The sequence below is a fragment of the Rhipicephalus sanguineus genome, chromosome 11, assembly GCF_013339695.2.
Source record: "Rhipicephalus sanguineus isolate Rsan-2018 chromosome 11, BIME_Rsan_1.4, whole genome shotgun sequence".
In the NCBI taxonomy this organism is placed as follows: domain Eukaryota; kingdom Metazoa; phylum Arthropoda; class Arachnida; order Ixodida; family Ixodidae; genus Rhipicephalus; species Rhipicephalus sanguineus.
In genome coordinates, this window is record NC_051186.1 from 32,187,216 (window position 1) to 32,212,115 (window position 24,900).

Sequence of the window (24,900 nt, forward strand, 5' to 3'; positions counted from 1 at the left end):
GATGATTTCCTTGATGCATGGCTCACACCCACTCTGGGGGATTGGCCAAGAAACGAGACGATGCAAGAGTTCTTTTTCTTCTGGTGGAGGCGCGTACCCACAGCGGAAATTCGATGTAAAAAAATAATCGCGAAGGCATCGGCAATGCCCACGCGGAGCACTTTCAATCGCGATTGCAAGGAGTCTAATCGTCAACTGACTTGACTGCGTTGCCAATTCTTAATTGAAAACACGGCGCTCGCCACTTCTGGCACCCTACGATATATATAGTTTTTCAAACAGCGCAGAAACGGGACACCGATAATAGACCACACGTGTGCGTACCAATTAACCACCATTTTGAGGTAGTAGGAGGGGCAACCTCGCACGCCAGTGGCGTAGGCAGAAATTTGTTTCTGGGGGAAAAGGGAGCGGGGGGAAGGGGGGCATAGGCGTGCGCACAGGGGGGGGGGGGGGGGGGCGCAAAATCTGCCCCGTACATTGACCCTTCTAGTCGCCTAAGAGGGGGAGGGGCGCAAAATCTGCCTCATACATGGACTTGGGCGCTGCGATGAACCTTCGCCCCCCCTAATGGGGAACCCTGCGCACGCCTATTGGGGGGGGGGGGCACTCCCTTGATCCGGCGTGGGGTTCGGGCAGGTACGTAAGCGCAGTCGAGTGTCATTTTGTGCTCTGTATCCCACGGGAGGAAAAAAATTGGGGGGGGGGGGGGGGGGGGGCACGGGGCCGGTGTGCCACCCCCTGACTACGCCGCGCACTATGACCTGAAAGTATATAGAGAGTATAGATGTCTCTGCTGAAAGTATACCGCGCGTGGCGTTATAAATGCACGAAAATGTGACAATGCGCGCGGCACTTTCGGAAGTCGAACAGCGGGCGGCGCGCTATCGATCCTGACACAATTAACATTTTTTTATAGGAAACTGTAAACGCGAAAAGATATACCGATCAAAAAGAAAAAAAGTTGTTTACTGACGTTTCGGCTTCCCATACACGTAAGCCAGGGGCCTGTTCATAATAAGAATGGCGCTGCGTAAAGTACATGACGTAAGCAGCGAAAGTACATCGTCGGACGTGTCCCATCACTCCTCTTCGTCTCCATAGGTATTCCAGGGTGGATGGATGGATGAATAACTTTATATTGAGGTCCTTCGGTGCGCGCGATTAGCGCGCAGAGGGCCGCTCCCACCAGGGGCGCGTAGCCAGAAATTTTTTTCGGGGGGGGGGGGGGTTCAACCATACTTTTTGTATGTTCGTGCGTGCGTTTGTATGTGTGCGTGCCTATATACGCAAGCAAAACTGAAAAATTTCGGGGGGGGGGGGGGGTTGAACCCCCCCAACCCCCCCCCCTTGGCTACGCCCCTGGCTCCCACGTCGGGACCAGGGGCTTGTTTGGTTTTCATATGCAAACTTCTTCTTTTTGGCCAGAACACGCGCACTTGACCAATCAGTATTGTGGCCTGTGGACTCCACGTGCTCAGCAAGGACATTCGGGGCCTCGTGCCGTTTCCTGACGTGCTGTTTCACTCTTTTTTTGAAGTCACCTCTCTCACCGATGTACTTGTCACAGTCATGGCTGCATAGGCGTGCGCACAGGGGGGGGGGGGGGGTGCGCCCCCCCCCCCCCCCAATCACCTAAGAGGGAGGGGCGCTAAATCTGCCCCGTACATTGACCCTTCTAGCTTCCTAAGAGAGGGGGGGGGCTAAATGCACCGTACACTTGACTTAGTAGGGTTGGGGGGGGGGGGCTGCGATGAATCTTCGCCCCCCCTGATGGGGAACCCTGCGCACGCCTATGCATGGCAGCCTAATTTTCGCTCAGCAACCGGCAACTTGTCCTAATTGCGTTTATGCATTTCCCCGGCCAGACGGGTTGCGCCTTCAAACTATGGATTTCATTTTTGATAGGAGAATGGCGAGAGCTAAGTTTTCGAGAAAGGAAGCGCAAGCAAGCCAGATGGTGATTGTTAAATTGTTGTGGGACAAAACGACTCCCCAACGACTGCCACACATCAATAATCGTCATCTGTCGATCTTGCGCTGCCTTACTCGAAAACTGTGCGCCCGCCACTTCGCTATCAAGGGCGCTGTCACGCTGATAGCCTCACGCCGTTCGTGACCGACAAGTACCGCAGGCGTGTGGCGATAACGCAAGGAAAGCACGCGACGACGATTATCGTTGTGTGACAGAAAAGGGACACTAAATTGAAACAATAAATTAGTTTAGACTGATAAATTATGCTTTGGAAACTCTAGTGCCGTTAATTTCACCACCATAGGTTTATTAATAGATGAGAAAATCAATGTCGAAAGCTTTATTTTTAAATTTGCCGCCTAAGTCTCCAAAGGTGACGTCAAGGATTTCGAAGTGTTTCCTCAGGCCCGCATTGGCTCAACAGAATTTCCTGAAACTTGGTATCTTAATTCTCTGGCTCCCTCAGAAGACAATGTACTTCATTTTTACCGATTAGGAACTACGTAGGCTCTTATAGTAGACGCCGTCTTCTCACGGCAAGCGTGGTGATTTTGGTATCGTGAAAGAGTAATTTACTAACACATGAAGATCGTTTTTCTCTTTAGTGTTCAGGCCGGTGCATCACGGCCTAGGGTTCTTTCTTCCGGCAGAGGTCGGTCGTCTAACTGATTGAGCGCATTGCAAAGGGACGTTACACGTTACTTAGTCAGAGGCGGCGCCAGGATTTTTTTACTGGGGCGGCAGCCACGAAAAGCGAGTTACTTCGGTGGGGACGGGGGGGGGGGGGGGGGGGCCAGGGAGGTGGGGAACCTAAGCGTTAATATGTTTTCACTATGTTTTACTCCCTTCCTCTTTCCTATATCTATCTTGTTAGATGGCACATACGCTTCCTTTGGTCGCTCAAGACTCCAATAAACATACACGGTGTTCTGCTTAGCTAAGTGCAACGTAATAGATATCGAGGCCGCGCATGATCAATAGATGTCAATCATTGCACAGACCCAACGGCTGTGTTCATTGCAATTTCTCCCATCAGTCATCCAGACAGCGGCTGCCTCGATGACTTACATGTAAGCTTACATCATCCGATGACTTGAGGAGTTGGCTTACACCACTTGCAAGTGTCCCCCCTTGAGATTTAGCTTTAGAACATCATACACTTGAATTCCTTTAAGGCCGATTATTTTTCAGTGTGTACACGTGTTCAATAACACTCAGCTGTGTGAGACTATAGCTCGACCGGTTCAAAGAAGGCTGAATAGAACAATGCAACTGCTCGAGCTGGGACCCCATGCTCGTTGTTTCGAATTTTATTTCAAAGCATGGCTTAATTCTCATGTAAATAAAAATACAACCCCCATGTATAAAAACAAAATTACCACCATGGTCTGATGTGTATCCCCCCTTGTGATTTTTCTGGATTTACGCCACTGCTCGGGGGGGGGGGGGGGGGACGCCTTTTTGCTTAGCCCGCTTGCTCAAAGTCGAAAAAAAGTCAGCAATGCACCTTTTCTGCGACATGCTGAGGCAATTAACGCAATGTCCTGTAGGGTAGACTGCACGTTGGAGTGGCGGGCAAGACGGGCTGGCGTTTCCTCCTGCGTCACAAGCACCGCATAGCAATCGAGTACGGTGTAAGACTCCCACGGTGTAAGCAAAAAGTATTTGTCTGACACCGCGGGTGCGAGCAAACGAATCTAACACCGCGGCAGTTTGTCCGCTTTGTTTATTGGGCGTGCCGCATTGGCGCCGCCGAAAGGCGACACGCGCATCCCGCTTGTCATGTTCTGGCTTCGATTATACTGCTCTTCCACGGCCGCTGGATAGCGGCCGTGGCTCTTCAGTGATGCGCCAGGGATCTCCGCATGGCCAAGGTTCAACTCTGCCCAGATGCCGAGCAGAGTTCGCATGAAAAGGCATTGGAATCGGCTCCGTATATGAACATCTAAGGTTTCAAGCCCACGCTGTTTGTCTGTGTGTAAGTGGTTATGTAAGAGGAAGTGAAGATAAAAGCACCGGCCCGTGTTCTGGTCCGCTTATGGACGACACGTGTATCCTGCGTGGTGTATATGCGTGCTGTCTTGGGTTACCCAGCGCTCGCGGTTATGCGACCCTAGCAGTGCAATGCTTATTCTCTGCTGAAGCGGTATGTGAGGGGAAGGCGCCTCAAAAAGAGGCTCTGGCATCCGAGGCACGAACTTGCTGGTTCATGCAAGCAGACCGGACTGCAAAGTGTAGACCCATTTTTTTTTTTTTTGCGCCTTTTCGCACTGTATTTCAAAGCGCCTGTTTATCACAGGTGAGAGGGCAATCGCTTGTGAGAAGAAATTTCTTACAATAAACTGTTATGCCTAAACAAGATCGTCCTTTAATTGTATAAGCAGCGCTACTGTCATGCACCTGCCTTCAAATTATGACAGAAATTTGACATTTTGTTTCATACCGCCTACCTTGGGTGGGCTTTTCGGCGCTCTTGGGGGGGCAAAGGGGGGGGGGGGGCAGGTGAGAATTCTGGGGGGGGGCTCCACCCCCCACCCCCCGTGCCCCTCACTGGCGCCGCCCCTGTACTTAGTCTCTGTGCACTGCACTGCGGGCAGTCGCTCAAATTATGTCCAATCGTATAATATCTTCATTGCCGCAGTGGAGTATAAGTATTACGAATTGTCTGATCAGCCCTTTAACTCTGTTTAATGAAGGGATAAGAGAGATGGTGGAGTGATACAGATCTATATCAACATTGAAGCCGATTATCGTTACCGCGTCGCCTTTCTCTTGTTTTGCTCGACTGTGCCCAGAAAGCTCAGTAACGCTGAGGCAATTCGAATGTAATACGTGATGTTTAAAACGAACGAAAGTTGAGCTAGCTATAGTAAGTATCAGAAGCGTAGCCAGAAATTTTTTTCGGGGGGGGGGGGGGGGGTCAACCATCCTATTTTATGTCCGTGCGTGTGTTTGTATGTGTACGTGTATGTATACACACGCAAAATCGAAAATTTTCGCCCCCCAACCCCCCTTCTGGCTACGGCCCTTGTAAGTATTCAACACGAACTGAGAGGGTGGTTGTGCACAGGCTCGAGAAGGGAATGAGACAACACAAACGCCGTGTTTGTGCGCCCTTTCTCTTTCGTGACGATTGTTGCATTGAGAAATGTACATTGATATGACATACCGTCCTCTTGTTCTTTACGCTTTGCTTTAGCTATTTGGTCAAGCAAATCACGACTTCATAATTCCCGCTTTCAAACGAAGCGCAGCAGGTACCGCTACCTGTCGCGAACTAGAGGAAGCGAACCGCCGACGTACGTCCGTCAACGTACGCGCGTCGGTGTTTACGGCGTTCGCGGCAAGCGGCGATTAATAATTGAGCGTAACATCTCTTGCGAGGCGTTGCGCGTTCGCAGCATAACTGCTACCGCGACTCGCAGGCCGAACGACATAAAAGCGCGTCGCTGCGCTTTTTTTTCCCAAAGCGCAGAAGAAATGATTTATGGCGAAACTATTTGCGAGCAGCAGCCGCTGCCGCGCGGAGCAACACAAAATGGCCGCCGCTGGTGTGCGCTGATCACCGCGCTGGCGACTGTGTTGCTCGTAATGCGGTGTTTTTCTCGTGCCGCTGGACGCCTTCTCTCGTGACGCGATGCGCTCGCCGTAACGTAGACATGAAGAAGATCCTCCTGAAGCCCGTCGAAGGCGGGCAGAAGTCGGTGGAGCTTAAAATCGGCAAAACCATCATTGGCCGGGGCCCTCTTCTAGAAGTAAGTTCGCCCCATCGCGCTTGTTTTCTGTATTCCAATGCACTCCGATGTTTCAGTGCATGCTTGTGCCGTTGTTCGATCGTCAGATTTGCGGCGAGCTAACCTGTCGCTGCTGCATGCGTCGCAGCGCACCGGAGCGTTTCGTTAAGCGTCGCCTACGAAACAGCCGAAATCCATTACGGCGGCGTCCCCGAATTTTTATTTATTTATTTTTTCGACGGTCCTTCCTTCACGGCAACAGTGCGGCGGGTGATTGACCGGACAGGCAGGGGCTGAAATAATGCATCTTCGAGATTAGGCGATCCGTACGATGCATTTCAAGACGCGGTATTGTGCCGTTAACTGAAGTTTTCGATGACCCGCCCGTGAACGGAGACGCGATCACTATCGCTGAGGGCTTCGAACGTTAGGATAAGATCCGGCGAACGCGCGTGGAATTCCAAGGTGGTGCTCCGGCGCCTGTTTGCCCAGTGCCGGCAAAAGACCGGCGTTTTGAAACGGGCTCCGCGAATTTTCGCGCACCCGTCAATTCTCGTGAGCCTTCTAAGTAAGTTTAGCAAAAGTGGTACGGCGCAAACTTTAGTCTAAGCATATAGAACGTACGCACTGATGCAAGTAGCCTGTACCGAAACTACATGATCAAAATGGGGGAAACAAGCGCCAACTACACGCGGTGCACACTCGGTTAAAAACTGAGCGTTCCGTTGAAGGAACATTATGTAGCGCCCGCGCAAGCGAGAGAATAATGAAGAATGTGTGTAAGGCAAGGTGGACGCGTGTGGTTAGCAGGTGTTGCGATGCGATGTTGAAGGTACTATATTTATCGCGAGCACAGCTGCCGCATTTCTTGGAAGCCGAACCGTCCGAAAATCACTATGGACTATTGTATTCAATAACGGAACTGAGCATTGATGCAGATCATGAAGCTCCTCAAAGCGTGTTTGTCCTTATCGTATGCTTGTTTTGCCCTCACAGTGCAGCGACAAGAAGGTATCCAGAAACCATGCAGTCCTGGAAGTCACCGAAGATGGCGAAGTCTTTCTCACACCTGTAAGTTTTTGTGCACACATTGAGGAGGTCCTATATGTACTGCATGGCCACCAATTTTAGTAGCTATTAAAGTCAACACATGTATGCAGCATCCTTTGTTGCTTTTGGCATACACTAGCAATAAGTTGTTATTCTACATTGTTGTTCAAAAGCACTTAAAAGTTTTTTCTATAACTGAGTAGAGACAGCACATTTTAGTATGGCAAAATAAAATTTTTTCTTGCATTTCTTCTTGTGTCTGTGGTGCAGAGGTTAGTTTGAAACGTGTCCTGAGTAAGTGCCTTTCATTTCGTTTTCTAAGCACACCTCTAAAGACGTCCAGAAAGCGACGTTTTATGTGTATAGTTGGGTGCCACTTTCAGTTGGTTCGTTGGTGGGGTTTAACGTCTCAACGGGACTCGGGCTATGAGAGATGCCATAGGGGAGGGCTCCGAATAATTTCGACCACCTGGGGTTCTTTAACATGCACTGAAATCGCACAGTGTGTGGGCCTCTTGCGTCCTGCCTTCATTGAAATGTGACCGCTGCTGTTGGGATCGAACTCATGTCTTTCAGGTCAGCAGCCAAGCACCGTAACCACTAGGCCACTGCGGCAGCTAATATAAATTTTCAAAGTGGCATTACTGTGATGGCTCCTATAACCCATAATGAAATGTATATGTGTGTACATGCGAGCTCAAAATTGAAACCAGTAAAATTGCGTGCCGTATTGTGTTAGTGCACTGCCAGGACTGCTTAGTCGCTATGGCTTTCAGCTACTGTATGCAAGGTTATGGGTTCAATTCCTGTTCACAGCAGCTGTGTTCCTGTGAGGGCAGGATGTAGCAACGTATTACTTCTCTATTTATGTCTTTTCACATGATTAAAAATGCCAGGTGGTAAAAATGAGTACAGAGTCACTCACTGTAGGATCTCTTTTTTTTGCTTATGTGCCATTTCGGCCTGTTAAAACTATAAATTATCGAAATCATTAGCGTTCTTTATTTCTTGGTGACACTGACTTGTGTGTTGTGATTGATTTTGGGCTTTGTACTAGCAATGGGAATTAATGAGTCGCAAAGATTATTACATATACTGGCCGAACTTTAGAACTGTCACAGGTTTCTTACCTCTGCTGAAGCTTCAAGGAACATAGGTTGAGAGTCCTCATTCTGCAACGATGATGCCAGGGCAGTGCCTGGTTAGAACTTTGAAACATTCTTTTAAAAACCCAGCTGTTATTTTTAAGGATGTTTGCTTTCTTGAGGTACCACATGTTTAAATTGCATGGCTTATGCGAGTTGTAAGACTCTTAGTCATATGTAGAATTGGTGTCGGCACGTTCAAAGTGGGTAATTAAAGGTACCGGTCGGTTTGCACAAATCTGCGAATTTTTGCTAGGCCTGCTATTTTATCAGTGCATTTTGAAGCTATGTGACGTATCAGTTGACGAGCTGTTTGGCATCATTTGACAAGCTAATTAACATATCAATTTATCTGTGTTTCCAGCTGGCATTGTTTTCTACATGTTTGGCCAATTTGAAATGCATGCCTTTTGTGTGGCTGTCTGGAAAACTTCACGGTGCTTTGGTTTCAGACACATGTCAACCCCTGTTTCTACCAAGCGCAAGGCAAGGGGCCCTCGAAAGTGATGAAGAAGGACAAGCAACAGTTGCTCCAGTCCGGTGATTCCATAGCACTGCTGCCAAACAGCTATAAGTACATTGTGGAAATAATCAACTCATCATCAACCTCATCAATGTACGTCGTACTCCAGCAGTGCCTTTCTTTATGCATGTTTCTAAGCTCTTTACAGTTGCAGTAAAACAGCGCCAGCGAAAACAAGGCACGAGGCAAAGATGAATGACACGTACACAGGGTGCACTAACTCGTTACAATTACAGTTGTTACAATTAGTGGCAACTGTTGAACTGATATGTGTAGTTTCATCAGGGCATATTTACTTAATTCATTTGGTAGTATGAAACATAGTGGTTGACATTCTATACGGTATACGAGTGAATTTACAGTCAAGAACAAGTGTTTACCCATGTAAATCGTGCATGTTGTCCTTTTGGGTCTAGCAGCTTTCAGTTCCACTTCATGATTTACGTCTCATTATAGACATTTATGGCCATCGAAACTGCTAGCTAGCACTCAAGCTGGTCATGTTAAAACTATGTTACGTAATAAAACGCTGTGATTGAACTAGTTGGTACAAGTGTGCCCTTTGTTTCTGTGCATTTTGTTTTCGAAGCTTATGTGCACTCATTCCTTTCTTTGAATACGTTTATTATTTAGGAAGGTCACCAAAATTTGTGGTAAGGAATCGCAATATTTCGTGTGATTGTTGTGTAATTGCTTGAGGTTGGCCAGCCCTCTCACGTGTGGGGCTATGTTCGCAGATCAGCAGACCTGAAAGAATCCAGGCCTGCAGACGATGGTGACAACAAGGACAGCATTGGTGAGGCAGCAGGATTTGTTGGCATCTGCATGTATATTCTGAGAGGGTGTGCAGCTTTCATGCTAGCTCGTTTCGGTGCTTTGGACAAGTACATACCTGGCTTGTGAATCTGCATGATCTGTATTACTTTATATTTATTATAACGAAGAGGTTCCCTGTCTGCTAAAACTAATCGACTCCTTTTTGCCAAAGTGACTGTTGGAGAATTATTACGATTGACTGAATTATTCAGAACGACATAATTACACATCTGGCATTAGACAATACCTTCGTGCACTGACACGAAAAAAACAAACAAAAAACATTAAGCTATGATAGTGCACTGTATTGCCAATCTACCACGAGTGTTGTCAGACTCAGCCTTGTCATGGCTTTGTGATCTAATGAATCATGTAACTGTAGATAGCAATAAGCTCAGTTGTCTTTTTTTTTCTTTTTTATCATGAAAACTGCTTATTCTTTCGTGGTAAAAGCAAGGCATGACCTTCACCAAGTAAACTTGCAGATGTATGTTCCCTAAAGTAAAGAGGGCAAAACATCCCCCTGCATTACTCTTTTTCTTGCATCTTAATCCTCGAATTGGTATTGTCAGTTTAACAGACCAGTTAAATAGACCACTACGAGTCTTATCACTTAGCCAGAGCGTGCTAAGAGTTGTAGTCTTACATAGCCCTTCAACGTGCTAAGGACTATGGTGAAAGGTTTGCACCATCATAATCACGACTGAGGGAAGTCAGAATTAAGTGACTACTCAATAGGAACTGCATTGAGCAGATTTACTTGCATCCCAAGTTACCTCTGAATTTCGCTAAATAAATCACAGCAGCATTGTCCTTGGTATTCTCTTCATTGTTGCCTTGAGCTAAATTTAGTGGGAAATTGGCAAGGGTCACTGTCGTCATACTGCTGGCAGGACTATTATACTTGTACAGCTTGTAATTTGGCTTCATGTTATCCACGAACACTAACCTATAAGTTTGGTCTTGCAGCCGAGAAACCTGCCACGGCAGTCATTCCTTCCGAGGAAGCGCGGAAAAACGGCAGCGCCGAAGAGAACCACCGCTCTACAACGACGGCGGTCGTTGCAAAGACGGAAAACGGGGACCGGGGAAGCTCGAAGGAGGCCAGTCCCGAGGCAGTCTCCAAGGTGACGCCGCCGGTGAGGAAGGGTGGTGGTGCACCCGCAAACAAGGGTGGTGATGACGGCAGTGAGAGCAAGTCGTCGACAGGCGGCACGAGGACACTACCACGCTGGCTGCTAGACAGTGCTGCAAAATCGGCTACGACTGCGGCAAGTGCGAAAGCCAAGGCCTCTAATGTACAGAAGGGCAAAACGACCACCACTGGTGAGTTATTGGCCTTTGGTAACGGTCTTTATTGGAAGTGTCGCCTTCTCCTATTTTAGGGCTGTAGCTGTTGAAGTACACTTGAAAAGAAAAAAATGTTCAGCTGCACCAGTGGATTATGCTTTTTATTAAAATAAACGAGAAGCCACTATTACTTAGAAACCAGTAAAGATGCTCGAAGCAAAAAAGCAGGAGGCAAATACACTTTGGTCTTGATGAACTAGTTGTTTCATGATAATGACCGATAGATTGCACTAGTAGACACAGAGATAGATTGAGCATGCTTTCCTGTGGGTCTCTTGTTGCGTGGTGTCCCATTTCTCTATTTGCGCATTTGGCAATCAGTCACATTGAAGTTCCCGTACCACTTCGCCATGGCATAATAGATTTTAACAGTGTCGGGGCAGGTCTAGTTAATAGAGAGTTTTAGTCTGTCTGTCAGCTTAGAGTGTGCGGATTACCAAGTTACACGAGCTGAGGGGATGGTGGTGTCATCTGATAAAACTACTGCTGTTGGTGGCAAGGAGTTTACCAGACAAACGCAACTGCTTAGAGCAACAAAGTTGAGCTCATTGGTACGAATTTATAATAAAGAAAAGGTAGGTGTGCAAACAAGGACACAATAGAAGCGATCAGAACAACACAAACGCCGACTATCAACTGAAAAGGCGCACTGCAGCAGAAAAGAAAATAGACACACACACTTATGTGCGCATGCGCTGGTATGGAGTGTCACCTGTTAATCTGGCACACGTTGGGATCTACACGAGACTAGTCAGGTATTTCAATTCATTGATTAACTTGCATAAAGATGAATTGAAATGCTTGTCAAGTTATCTCACTTGTAAAATTAACGAATATACATCTTTCATGCATTAGCATATCTTGGTTTTATTTGACATAGGTAGTCGTTGGAGCTTGTTGTATCTGTGTACATTTCTGTCAGAGTCGACATTCTCATTGCGATGTTTATGTCTCCAACTTATCATCCGTAGAATCGGCAACTCCAAAGAAAGCCGGGCGTGTAACGGGCAAGGAGCCGGCCACGAAAGCTCGTGGAAGGCAAGCAAAAGAATCCGAGAGCGAGGATGAGGGGGAAGAGGCCGACCAGAAGTCCGAAGGTGAGGCTGAGGATGAAGAGGAAGAAGAGTCTGAGGAAGAGTACGAGCCCAAGAGGAAGAAGCCTGAGCAGGCAGAGCGGCGCTCCGTCACAGGTTCCGGCAGCAACCGGAAAGGCGGACGCTCTTCAAGGCAAAACCGTGGACTCATGCAAAAAATCTCGCTTGGTGAGTGAACGTTGTCTGCTACAAGGTCGGGATGAGTTCCAGTTTGCTTATAGGAAAGAAAAGTAAAATGTTCGCAGAGAAGCTGCAGCCTGTTTCACTTGAAATACTTGTGCCTGTCTCTGCCCCTCCAGACATGGACTGCACCCGCATGATACTTGAATATTGTTATAAATGAGTTCAACTTTAACTATTTCCACTGTTGCTCTGGCAATGTAAGCTTACAGAATTATGCCAATTTTTCACACAGAGCAGCACATTTGAACACTTGCCTTGCTGGCTTATCAGACGTAGTGTAGCACCAGCTTGCTGGTTCAGTTCCTGGCCACAGAGGCAGAATTTCAATGTGGGTGAAATGCAAAGCAAAACAAACAAAAAAAAGAAAGGAAAAAGCATGTGTACTCATATTTAGATGCATGTTAAAGATCTCCGGGTTGTTGAAACTAATCCGTGCTTCCCTGCCATGGCACCCCTCATAATCGCACCATTGCTTTTATCACATAAAACCAGATAATTTTTCACAAGCTTATTGTAAGGATTTAAAGGAAAGGTTATAGTGCAATGTAGGTGGGCTCTGTTGTAATGGGAGAGTAAGCGCTTAAGTTTGGCCTGCTGTTTATTCAGGAAATCTATTTGAGAGAGCTCTTTCTCTGCTTTCAAATGTGGATACAGTGCTCTGATGCCTTTTTTTTTTTCATTGTGATATACCTGCTTTATCTAAACAGAGTAGTCTTGTTTTCTTTTCTTTCTTTTTTTTTGCCAAGGTGCTGGGGAATAAATATAACCACATGTCTTGTCTGGGATCATTATGCAGGGATGCAACAGCTGTGCCAATTGCGACAATTTGATTCAATTCCTTATTTTTGCGCCAAGCTGAGCCAAAACCGTGAAATTTGTTAAAATTGCACCACGCTGCACCAAAATGCCCAACCAGCTTAAAATTTTCTGTTGTGCAAATTTGAGCGAGAAATGGAGGCCGCGTTCGTCATCTGCAGTGTGGGCATCGTCATCCAATACAGATGCGCAGACCCTAACCCTAACCCCCCGCGAAAGAAGAGAAAAAAGTCAGTTTCACCGGAAGGAAGAAGCAATGAATGCGATAGCAACAAATTGTAATCCTATACGAAGTGAGGCTGGCAGGAAACTCTTTTGTATCCGATCTCGCATAACTCTACGAAACGTTGGTATAAGAGAATAAGGCGTTTCCAGGGAAAGATGCTCTTTCTGCACAGTGTCTTCGCATTGAGAGTGCAGTACGTAGCAGGATATACGAGCCACCCGCTGATGGCTGCCTAGGTAGCGCGCGCGCCAGCGGTCGCAACCGCGCCCTTAGAATCAAAGTTCAAAAGTTGCTGCTCAAGCGACAGCCCCCTCCCGGCCTCCCTCGCGTCTTTTCATGCTCGTTCAAGAAGGGTGGGGCGTTTTCTCTATGCTTCGATGACAGGCTTCCCGAGCGCAAAGGTGTTATCGCATGTGCCCTCCGAGCAACGGAGATCGCAGTACGTAGCAGGATATACGAGCCGCCCACTGATGGAGATGGGCTGGCTCGTTTGATATCTGCTTCAGCCACGTTCGTTGCACGCACTCGCACGCTTTTACTCACGGTAGAACATACTATGCACAGGGATATGTTATCAATTTGGACTTTATACGAGAGATGACGGCAAAAATTCGTCTAGAGTGTCCATCAGTTGCTATCGCAATAGAAAAGGACAGTAGTTCTCGAATTTCCTGATGCTTGTTTTATTGCGTGCAGAACGCTTTTTAAGCCACTTTTGCCGCAGTACACTGTTGTCCTGCGGAAAAGCATACTGAGATTTAGAAGGGGCTATTAGTACTAGCTGTCAGGGATACAGTACGTTTTGTTTCTTAATTACTCATTCGTGCACGCGCCATGTAATTACGAGTACTAGTATGATTGCTGACGTCTAAAAAATTATTGGCAATCATTTGGAGCTGCTGTGTATGGCATTTCTGCGGCCTTGAGAAACAAGAGACAAAAGCATATGCCAGTTTTCTTTTTTCGCTACCCCCACTTGCTCCTGCTTTATGAATCTCCCAAATTTCCAGGTTGCCAGGTTCGCAGGTCTGTTGATTTATTTGACAGCTCCTGCAAATGCTAATGTGGACTTGGTCATTGTTCGCACTGGGGGTGGTTCAACACACTGCTTTTATTGAAATAGCAGTGTTCACATGCACTGTGCACAAATTAGCTGATGTTGAATGGTTTTTACGTATTTTTGTTTTCTCTTCTAAAAGTAAGCCTTCTTTGTTATACTGCTCCAAATTTGCTATTTCGGGCTAAAAAATTCAGGTTTTTTTTGCAATCTGCTCCAGATTTGGATTTTTGTGCTCCAAAATCAACATTTTGCTGCTCCAGATATTGCTCCAAATCCTATTTCGGCTGTTGCATCCCTGATCATCTCATAATTATTTGAATGAGCACAACAGTTACTGACTTAATTACTGCTAAGTGTGTGCAGTACTGGAGATGGGGGACAAATCGTTTTTCTTCGCTTATATGCACGCTCACAGCCATAAAGTGAACATGAGTGAGTGCTCCAACTTTTGGAAAATGGACAGTCTGTGAACTTACTGTTGTTGGCAATCTTGGCTTGTAGACGATTTCATCGCGAGTGACGACGACGAGTGGGACAACAGCTCGGACGAGTGGAAGCCAAAGAAGCGACGAAAACAGGTGGACGATTCCGGCAGCGACTGGGAGGAGGAGAACCGCCGGACCAAGAAGGTGGCACGCTACGCGGCCTCCGACAGCGACTCTGCCAGTGACTGGGAGCGTGCAAGCCGCAGGAAGAAGGTATGCCCGCAACTGGCCGAGTGAAGTGTACATTAACAGCACATACATAATTTCCTTGGCACCAAGATATTCGCACTCTTCTTAGCACTAGATACGCTGTAACACCATTTAGTGCAGGATAGCATTTGCTAAATGATGACTAATATCAGCTTACTACAGGAAAATGTTAACTAGCATTTCCATATGTTGGATGAATGATAGTAAGTGTTGGCTTATGACGGCTGGTGTCGGCTGATGTCTTCACCGCAACCACGTGGCAATATGTCATGTCGGCTCTCTTTCCCAGCCTGCCACCAGAACACGAAACAGGCGGAAGAGGTCATCGTCGGAGAGCGGCAGCTCTGAAGCGAGTGAAAAGGCCCCGGTCAGGAGAGGCCAGAGGCGACAGCCAGCAAAGCGGCCTAGCTGCAAGTACGGCAGAAAGTGCTTCAGGTGGGCACACTTTTGAGGCTCCGGCATGGTCACTTTGAACAACGATACTTCTGAATCGTCTTTCCTGATGGATCGAATCGTGTTTTCCTCAGTTTCAAAACATAGTGCGTGGAATGAAGGTACTTCTAGAAGGACATCTCGGAAGGCAAAGCCGTAAGGGAACCCCCTGTTGGAACATACGAGAAATGACATCATTGACAGCAGGGTAGAAAACTTGTGATGTTCAAGAATAGTGAAAAAAACTAAGATACAATGCACCCATGAATCGTGCAAAAATTGATCAAGCGTACAAAAGATAATGCAAGATGATGTTGATGAAACAAGAACAGTAAAACAAAATGCAAATATTATGGACTATTGTAGAAAGGAAACTTGTAGAATTGAAAGAGAATGCACAATATGAGTTGCGTCTAGTAGTTTATATGTAGTGCAACTCAGAATATAGTACATATTTTTTTTGTCTATGAGAGAAAGAGCAAAAATTAACGGCCTATATAAAAAAAGGAGAAAACTTTCTTTTCAAAATTTGATCGCGACGACTGTTAAGTGAATAGGGAGGCCATTCTGAAATGATATGATAAAAATAATAGGCCATTTGTCTGCATAATTAGTTCGAAAGGTAAAAGGAAGGACGTTATGATTGGAAGCAAATCTAGTTTAATTATTGTTAGCAAGTTTGGCTCCACTTAATATGTTACAGTCAAACGTCGTTAATACATACCCGCTTTAAACGTACTAACGGTTAAAACGTAGTTGCGACAAATCCCCGGCCGAGTCCCATAGAGCCCAATGCATTCGCTGACCGCTTAAGCCGTAGTGGTTCGCCCAATGCCTACCGGTTAGTGCGTACCTACGCGTACCGCGATAACTTTTTCTGCCATAAAACTTTACTGCACCAGTGGAATTCTCGACGCCACAGTGTGCCGCCAAAGGTTTCCCGTCTTTTCGAGAAATGCGGAGATCGGTCGATCACCGATTCCGACTTCTGCGCGATTGCGGCGACGCCTTTGCAGGTAAGCATCGGGAAAGAACGAAGGCGAAGAGGCGGCCACCGACAAACGCGCCAGCATGACTTAGCGCCGACAACCTTATCACAATAAGTACCGTCAGCTATCTGCTCAGGCACGCGTGCCGCGCAGCGCTACTGTAAGCATACTGCACGCTTTTATTTGGTGACAACCTGAACGTGCTGGGCCGCCGATCACTGCCACCTCGTGCGGGGCCGTGTTCAAGCGCGCACCGCTTTGTAAAAACGAAAGCAGATCGCTGTTGCGGTGTTGAGCGTTGCGGGTCGTGGACACCGTGAAACCTCACTGCATTGACGCTATCACGCTAAACGCACACGTACGGTACAGCAAGCATAGCGCTGTTGTAACCATACTGCACGCTTTTATTAGGCGACCACCCAACGAGCCTCCGTCCGCTGCCAGGACCGCTACAGCGTCGCGGAGGAAGCACGACATAGCCGCTTTATCTGAACAAGCTACTCGTCGCATCTGTGCAAGGTCTGGAGCGAAGCGGGCACGAAGAACACTCCCACGACATGTGGTACGGCAAGCGGCCCGGCAGTGACGGCGTGAGCCAAGTAGGCGACACGCTGCACGCAACTACCCTGGAAACGATCGGCTCCACGCAGCTGCAGTAGATCGCGGCACAGATGCATACACATATATCGCAGAATGCAGACACTGTCTGTTCTGTCGCTATGTCGGGCACTGAGTATCCCGGACCCTGTAATAGTTTCGGAATGCTCTTTGGCGTGGCGGCCACCGCGCGCTATCGGGCAGTCGTGCGAGAGTGCCAGGATCTTTTCTCCACTTTGCCAAAAAGAAAGAAAAGGCTTTGCAGTGGGTAGTTTAGGCGATATTTGCTGTGGCACTCTTTTTTTCTTTGCTGGCGGCGGTGGCGTACGCCAGGAGAAGCAAATTTGTACCTGGTGGTTAATGCATACTATTGTTTAGTGCATAGTTATGCCGTGTTCCTGGCAGGTACGTATTAACGAGGTTTCACTGTACATGGCATGAGGTTAGTAGGAGACCTGTATGAAATGGTGACAAGGCGAAATTTATACTGTTGGCGTCGTGTTAATGTTTGGTAATCATAATAAGAAGCACTGCTACTCAGTGTAATGGAGGGGAAAATCTTGACTGGTTGATTTTACACGTGTTATAATGGCATTATGTATATAGGATAAGTACTCCTCCAAGCGAACATACAGCTGGTAAAATGACTGAATAAGTGCATAATAATGTGTTAGCACTGTTGAGGTGGTAAAATAATGTTGCATCTTTAGTGGTTCTTGTTCCTTTAGCTGTTTTATGCCGCAAATTGGCAATGTGAGTTGTGTACCTTAAGTGAAAGTCTAGTCTGTTATGTGTGTGTGCACGTGTGTGTGTGCATGCACATGTACGCATGCATGTGCGTGTGTGTGCTTCTCAAGGAGTCCGTTTTTGTCAGCCACAGAGCATTCAGAGGCAAAGGTTTGCTTTTGAACCCAGAAGATGCAAAATGCTGACAACAAGAAATCATCTAGAGTGTGTGGCTTGATTCTAAAAGACCTGTTAGCTTGGAAGTGAGAGAGGAGGTTTTTCTGTGTACCTCACTTCATCGTTCTTTTTTTATTATCTTTGTCTTCCTCATAAGCTGCCATCATTGTCTTGTTGCATGTTGATGCAAGAAGTGAAACCTATCGATAAACTTTTTTTTAGGGGTGTGCGAATATTCGAAATTTCGAATATTTTTCGAATAGTGTTTGCTATTCGATTCGATTCGCACTGAAATTTTACTATTCGAACTATTCGAACTTCCCAAAGACAAATGCAGTCAACGTCCGGTTGAAAGTGACCCCTTCAGATTTTTAATATGCTTCACCTCATTACATTCTCGTATTGCGGCAAAGCTGCCTTTCAAGCTCCGTTACGGTCGAACTTAGCCAAGAGACAAAGTCCGATTGGAAGTGGTCCCTAGATTTTCAATATGCTTCACCTCATCACACCTCCGTATTGCGGCAAAGCTGCCTTTCAAGCTCCGTTACGGTCGAACTTAGGCAAGAGACAGTCAACGTCTGATTGGAAGTGGTCCCTAAATTTTCAATATGCTTCACCTCATCACACCCCCGTATTGCGGCAAAGCTGGCTTTCAAGCTCCGCTACGGTCGCAAATGTATTAACTCAAGAAAACGCTGGTTTCAATATGTAGATGAAAGATGTGGCAGAGTTGGGGGCTCAATTAATGCTGTTTTGGACCTGAAATTTGGGCAGGAAGTCCAAAAAATCGGACGCCGAAGCTTTTTAGCATCCGAAATTTCAGATGTTCCTATATATCGACGTCTACGAGGCAGATTTGGAACTCCGGACTTGAAGGGAGCACACCCTTGTCCGCCACATCAGTTGGCCTTCCACAGCAGTTGAAAGAGAAGGAGAGGCTGAGGAAATGGCATCTCTGCCTATCACGTGTAAAGTGTTGTCGGCAACACTTTGGTTGCACCAAATCATGTACGTAAATACAATTCGGCCTCCGCATTGCCTCATTCTTGATAATAAAGACAACTATGAAATATGACCCTACCAGCGCTTCATCAACCTAGCGAAAAGAAACACTTTCATGTTGCTATCTCACAAGAACATACTTAGGGATTCTCTGCAACTTTTTCTGTAATTTCACTTCGAATTATTCGAAAAATGTTTGAGAAATATTCGAAAATTATTCGAAATTATTCGATTCGATTCGCACTCAATCTTTATTATTCGAATTCGCTTCGCACCCAAAATTTTGCTATTCGCACAACTCTACTTTTTTTTCTACATCCAAAGCGTGTTAGTCAGCAACATTTTCTAATAGAAGTCTTTACCTGTTCATATTTTATTGCAGAAAAAATGCCCAACACCTGAAGCAGTTCAGTCATCCCAAGGACTCTGACTATGAAGGTTCCTCGGGAGACGAAGATGAGGACGAGGAAGAGACCAAGGACAACGCCGATGGTAGCGACGCCGAGAGCAGTAGTGACCGCGGCAAGAGGCAAACCAAACGACCGTCTGCCACTGCCGCAAGCAAAAAGCGTGCCAAGCCTCGAGTAGAAGAGAGTGAGGACGAAGATGAAGACAGAAGCGGGGATGAGGATGACAGACCCATGTGCCGATACGGAAAAGAATGCTTCAGGTTAGACCAGCTCTCACAACAGAAATATTGGAGTATACACAGTTGAATTAGTGGCATAGGCTTTTTAGACGCGGCTGTTATGGCCTTGTTCACGTGTACATTCTTGATAAGCATTGATACCCACGACATGTGTAAGTGACAAGCTTTGTGTGACTCCATTGTGCAAACTCGCATGATAGAGACTGTGAAGTTTGTAGATCTTCACATGCAATAGAATGTCATTGTTGTAAGTAGCTCAGGGAGTAATATCGTAGGCTTTAGAAATTCTGCAGTTTTTTCAAAACAGATTGGCATAAAGAATGTCAACTCTGAGGCAAGCGCTTGCCTTTGCCATCAGTACTGGTGGCGACCATCTGTGCACATCACCCCAGTCCTTCGACACTTTTCTAGTGCCCTGTCTGGCATAGCTGATTTGCATAGGTCTCGTTTCACCATTAGAAAGGTGCACTGTAAGGGAAGGGAAACGCTGAGTCATAACTGGTGCACAGTGCTCACGTCTGCTGGTAGCATCACATGAATTCTTCCTCTTGTACAGTAAAACCTCTAATTCGAACACGGTTAATTCGAAATCCCACTTAATTCGAAGGATTTCTGTGGTCCCGTATTTTGCAATGTAAATTTGAGTGGATACTTTGAAGCGGCAATCAGTACCATCCTGTTTCATTCGAAAACTTTGGGTGCCAGGTGCCGATTCCCGATCCCGATTTTGCCGCAAATCCACAGATACGATAGCCCTTAGTAGCCACAAGGCAATGCAATGTAGCGATACTAATGAGGGACAGATGAAGCACCCCAGCCTCGCTGCAATCGGCACAAGGGAAAAAAAAAGGTCTCCTGGTCAGCTGAAATGTGCGCCTGCGGAAAAGAACACGTGTGTCACTGCAACACAGCGGTGACACGCAGGCAGCATGACTCGTGCTTCTCTCAACGCCAGCGCGTCATGCTTTACCTATTCTTTCTGGGAAACTAAAGAAATTAATAAAGGACGATCTGACGGAATTCGCGACATATGCGAACTTCCGACTAGTGGTTGCTCTGGCAATTTGTGCACTTGCACTGCTGGCGAAGTACTTGCCTGCAATGCCTATTTGGAAAACTCAGTTCGAAAACTTCAGTGATCATGTTTTCCAGCCAGAACACATCCCGGATTCCGTCACACTGGTCATTATTAAATTCTTTATTTTACCAGAAAGAACGAGCGAATGGTTGCATCATGACGCGTTGACGCAGCAAGAAGCAGGTGACATGCTGCCCGCGTGTCACCACTGTGTTGCAGTGAAGCATGTCTTCTTTTCCTCGGGCACACATTTCAGTTGAACATGAGACCGTTATTTTTTCCTTTCTCACTTTCTTTTTTTTTTTTTTTTTTCGCTGGCAGCAACGAGACCCGCCGTTTCTTTGGTTTAGCGGCGAAATTGGGACCAGCTATTGCTGGAAGACACAACCGTTGGTGCCGCAAGCTAGCAGGCACAGCAAACAACCACCTCTGATTACTTTCATTAATTCAAAGTTTCTTGCATCCCGCTTTTTGTATGTTTGGTTAATTCAAAAACCCGCTTAATTCGAAGATTTTTCACAGTCCCAGTGACTTTGAATTAACGCAGTTTTACTGTATGTACCCAAGTGTAATTGCTTGGGTAATTTGGGTAGAAAAGAAAACAAAAAAGGAAGAGATTCAGAAACATGCAATAGTAACTTCCAGCTGCTGTTGGATGGGTGCCAACGTTATGCCATTTCGCACCAAAACGAAAATTCCCGACAGTTTTCATGTTACTGCATTTCTCATCAGTTGAAAGAAGTAGCAAAGTGCTCTAATGTGAACGTTAAGTTCTCTTTGCCCAAAGTGCCCTACTGTAATAAGCCCAACAAACTTTACTGCATCACTAGGCCCTCTTTTCTAGCTCTTCACAGTTGTGATGGATCTAAAAAACAAAACAAAAAAAAACATGTCATTTATCGCGTGCCTTTGTCGTGTGACTAGGCTTGATGTCACGGCACCGTGTCTGTCTTCGACGAGGTGTTGTTAGGATGCCTCTGACAGACTACCACGGTGTCCTGCATGTATCCTGCAATGTATGAGGGTAGGGACTTTGTGGAGACTGCTGCATATCGTGTCACCATCGATTCACAGGAAAAATGCCCAGCACTTGAAGAACTTTAAGCACCCCCCTGCAGCCAGTAAAAAGAAAGAACCTGCAAAACGGACCAGCAAGAAAGGTGAGTGCTCTGAAACTGCAGTGCTGAGATTGTACAGTGTCATGGACAGTGCTTATCCTTTGTTTGAGCCCTTAGAAGTGACACAAAGAGGAAAATAGTCGGAGTCGTATTAGTAAATTGCGAGATTACGATATTGAAAAACCACTAAGGTCAGAGAAGATACAAGAATGAAAGAAAAGTGGCAGCACTGCCTTGAAGTTCCCACGCCAGCTTGCTGTGGCATCGTGTGTTTCCTGGCTTCTGCTAGGTAATTTCCGAGCTGGATGCAGCGTGGCTTAGAATAGGAAGAAACAGCTAGGGGGCCAAAAAAAAACAAGTCAGTGCTCTTTCCATCTCTTTTTTAAGTCCTCTGCTGTTTGTACCTCTTTTTTCTGCGTTATATCAAGTTCGAAACTGCATTACGAACTTGTCCAATCTTCAAAGCTAGTCGCTAGGTTACGGTTAGTCTTTTTTCTGTAAAGAGGGACTGCGTTAAATATACCAATCATATTAAAGACTGAAGTTGACATGTTTGAAGGACTTTTGCTGACCTACGATAGCGCACACACAAAAAGAAGATATCCTTTGAAATTTGTGGTGTCATACCAACATAACTGTTGGGAGAGTTAAGCTCAAAATTCATAACTCTCACCTTCTTTCTTTCTTCATGGTAACCATTATGTTACCATGAAATGAATGAAAATAAAGATCTAGGAGGCTATTTTATCATACTAGACTGTTTTAGTGTCTCACTTTAGTTGATGCTGTTTTGAAAACAGCATCAAATTTTGCAAGTGATTTTGATGTTACGGCGGTTGTGCCGTTCTTCCTAAATGCATCATACCACACATGCCATCCCACATAATATTGTTCATTTTCTGCAAAGGTCAGATTTGTTAGGAGGTAGCTCTACCACAACATCACTGTTGTCGTTCTGTTCCCTATTTTATTTTGACACTAGCACATTAACACATTGCTTTGGATACTCTATAATATTTCACATTTTTTAAACATTACGCTGTCTAAAGTTCTTTTAGTTTGTATTACAGGAAAAAAAGCGGCCAAAAAGTGAGCTATATTGCTCTGGATTCCTCCAGTTACCTGGACGGCGCAATATACATACTCTACCACCACCCCAAACTAGTGGAATCCTTGTGTTTGAAAAATGGAACTCACTGACGTTGCTGTACCAAAGGAGAGCCATTGCATGTCTTGGGCATTTGTTTTTCTGAAGTAATGAACCTATTTCTCTTAATTGGGACATTGCCTCACTATTATCATTGGCTTCCATATGACTGTCCCAGTCTACATTCATAGCGTTACTAAGTCACAAACACACTACATCACCGGAGGGCTATTGGAAGTCTCACAATTCAAAGGACATTGCAGCATTATACAGCCTTTGCAGGGTACAAAGGCCTTTGACCCTTGTGCACTTGCATTTCTTGAAGAGCAAATCTACGACCATTGACAGTGCAAAATGTAACCATTGCTATCAGGATTCCTGCGAAGTACTAATGTTTGGGCAAAAATACTACATTCAAAACAAAGACAAGAATGGAGAGATGCAGAGCGGCACAAAATTTCAGCTTACTTGCAGACAGACGTCATCAATTTAAAGTGCATTGCCACACGTGCGAAAAAGCTGCGATATGTACCAAATGACCATCTCACTGCATCGTGTTGCACCGGAACTTCTCCGTGCTACCTAAGCATTTTGAACCAACTAACCCAGCAACAACTTTTACTAATTACTAACCTCTACTGCTGTTTTAAGGTGTGGGACACATTCACAGTTGACAAGAGACTTGCGATAGCGCAATTCTTGTAAAAAAGGAGGTTTTTTTAACTGTAAGGAGCAACATAAAGGCATGCCGTCCTAAACATTGATGTCCTAAGGCGAAGCTGCTACACTCAACACGCTTTATTTGCTGGGAGAACAGAGCTGTTGTCATTAACAGCATGCTGCTGTATCATCAATAGCCTCTGGCACGTCAGCATGACCCTTGAGCTGCATTGTTTAATGCCAGAGCGCGAACCTTTTGCCTTTAGCAGCTAAGTCCAGAGGGAAAGCCAAGGGCTCATCCGAAGAGGAGGAAGAGGAGGCGAAGTCGGGCGACGAGTACGAATGGAAGGACGACGAAGACGACGAAGCCAAGAAAAGCAACGAAGAAGACAGCAGCAGCGAACAAAAGAAGACAACGCCCGCCAAGCGGAAACGTGCCACGGAGCGCAAAGCCGCTCCCGTGTCTGACGACGACGATTGAGTGTGCCGTGGATACGCTGTTGTGGTGTGTGTGGTGTGCCCCTGTGCGTAGCTACACGGTGTTCTCTTGCAGTTGCTTTTTTTTTTTTTTTAAATTGTTCTCTTCGAGTCCTGCGACAGTCGTGCTTCTTCAGTGGTGGTGTAACATGCTTCTAATGTCTGCCTGCCCACCTACCTACCTGCCTGCCTGCCTACTTGGTTCTGTGTAATGGAACTCATCGAAGCCAGTCCTTTGCAATGTTTGGACCAAGGAAGTGACCCCAGTGTGGTTGGCGAACACGTGCTTCGAAAGAAAAGATGAAATGATATAAGCGTTCCAAATGGTAACTTTTTTTTTTTCATTTATCATTGTCATGTCCTTGCCTGTATCATAGCTCACCATTTTCTATTCTTTTTTAATACTTCGAGTTAGCATGCAGTTTGTTTTGTTTGCATTAATGCATTGATAAGTTCAAATCAATAAAAGCTTATAATTTAGAAGGCCATCATGACGCTTCAAGGATTGCTCATAGTCAGCTAAGAATGGAACTACTGTGTTACTATCTGCCAAACTGGTTGTAGAAAATGTGGTTACACAGGCATGGTCTTCTTCTATGGGCAAGGCTCAATTGAATGAATGTGGATATAATGAATTACTAAATGCAACGTAATGGACTTAAAATATTTCACGCTGATATAAAACATGTTCAAAATAAATGCTGGATACTGTAATGAAGGTGTTTTCTTGTCCGATACAGCTATGCTATAATGAACTTTTTATTAGCCTAGTGGATTACAAACGTAACTGTGAACAGTAGCGCAAAAAATTCACACAGACGACGACAGAGCAAGACGGGACACAGCGCTAAACTAGAGATGAAGTTTAAAAGGACAGACTGGTGGGCTAGTTGGTATTGCATAACTGTGAACAGTAGCGCAAAAAATTCACACAGACGACGACAGAGCAAGACGGGACACAGCGCTAAACTAAAGATGAAGTTTAAAAGGACAGACTGGTGGGCTAGTTGGTATTGCATAACTGTGAACAGTAGCGCAAAAAATTCACACAGACGACGACAGAGCAAGACGGGACACAGCGCTAAACTAGTCTGTCCTTTTAAACTTCATCTCTAGTTTAGCGCTGTGTCCCGTCTTGCTCTGTCGTCGTCTGTGTGAATTTTTTGCGCTACTGTTCACAG

General features: G+C 45.9%; 1 protein-coding gene across 3 annotated transcripts; it reads left to right on the plus strand.

The window, feature by feature from the left end:
• The first annotated feature begins 5,421 nt into the window (after nucleotides 1-5,421).
• Nucleotides 5,422-24,900, plus strand: LOC119373342 (aprataxin and PNK-like factor). Of its 3 annotated transcripts, none has more exons than XM_037643370.2 (11): nucleotides 5,422-5,730; nucleotides 6,706-6,780; nucleotides 8,357-8,520; nucleotides 9,165-9,223; nucleotides 10,213-10,569; nucleotides 11,565-11,855; nucleotides 14,474-14,670; nucleotides 14,957-15,102; nucleotides 18,973-19,260; nucleotides 21,392-21,477; nucleotides 23,509-24,900. In XM_037643370.2, the coding sequence occupies exons 1-11, from the start codon at nucleotides 5,635-5,637 to the stop codon at nucleotides 23,721-23,723; spliced, it is 1,974 nt and encodes a 657-aa protein (XP_037499298.1). In that variant the 5' UTR covers nucleotides 5,422-5,634; the 3' UTR covers nucleotides 23,724-24,900. The 3 variants fall into 3 exon arrangements, with proteins under 3 accessions (XP_037499298.1, XP_037499299.1, XP_037499300.1); XM_037643371.2 differs by having other exon boundaries at nucleotides 23,512-24,900; XM_037643372.2 differs by lacking the exon at nucleotides 23,509-24,900 and adding an exon at nucleotides 22,506-23,502.

Bases quoted from the DNA above. Each gene is read 5' to 3' on its own strand.
- LOC119373342 (XM_037643370.2), top strand. From the start codon at position 5,635: ATGAAGAAGATCCTCCTGAAGCCCGTCGAAGGCGGGCAGAAGTCGGTG. The intron at 8,521-9,164 runs GTACGTCGTACT...CTATGTTCGCAG, and splicing joins TCATCATCAACCTCATCAAT to ATCAGCAGACCTGAAAGAAT. The intron at 21,478-23,508 runs GTGAGTGCTCTG...TTTTGCCTTTAG, and splicing joins AAAACGGACCAGCAAGAAAG to CAGCTAAGTCCAGAGGGAAA.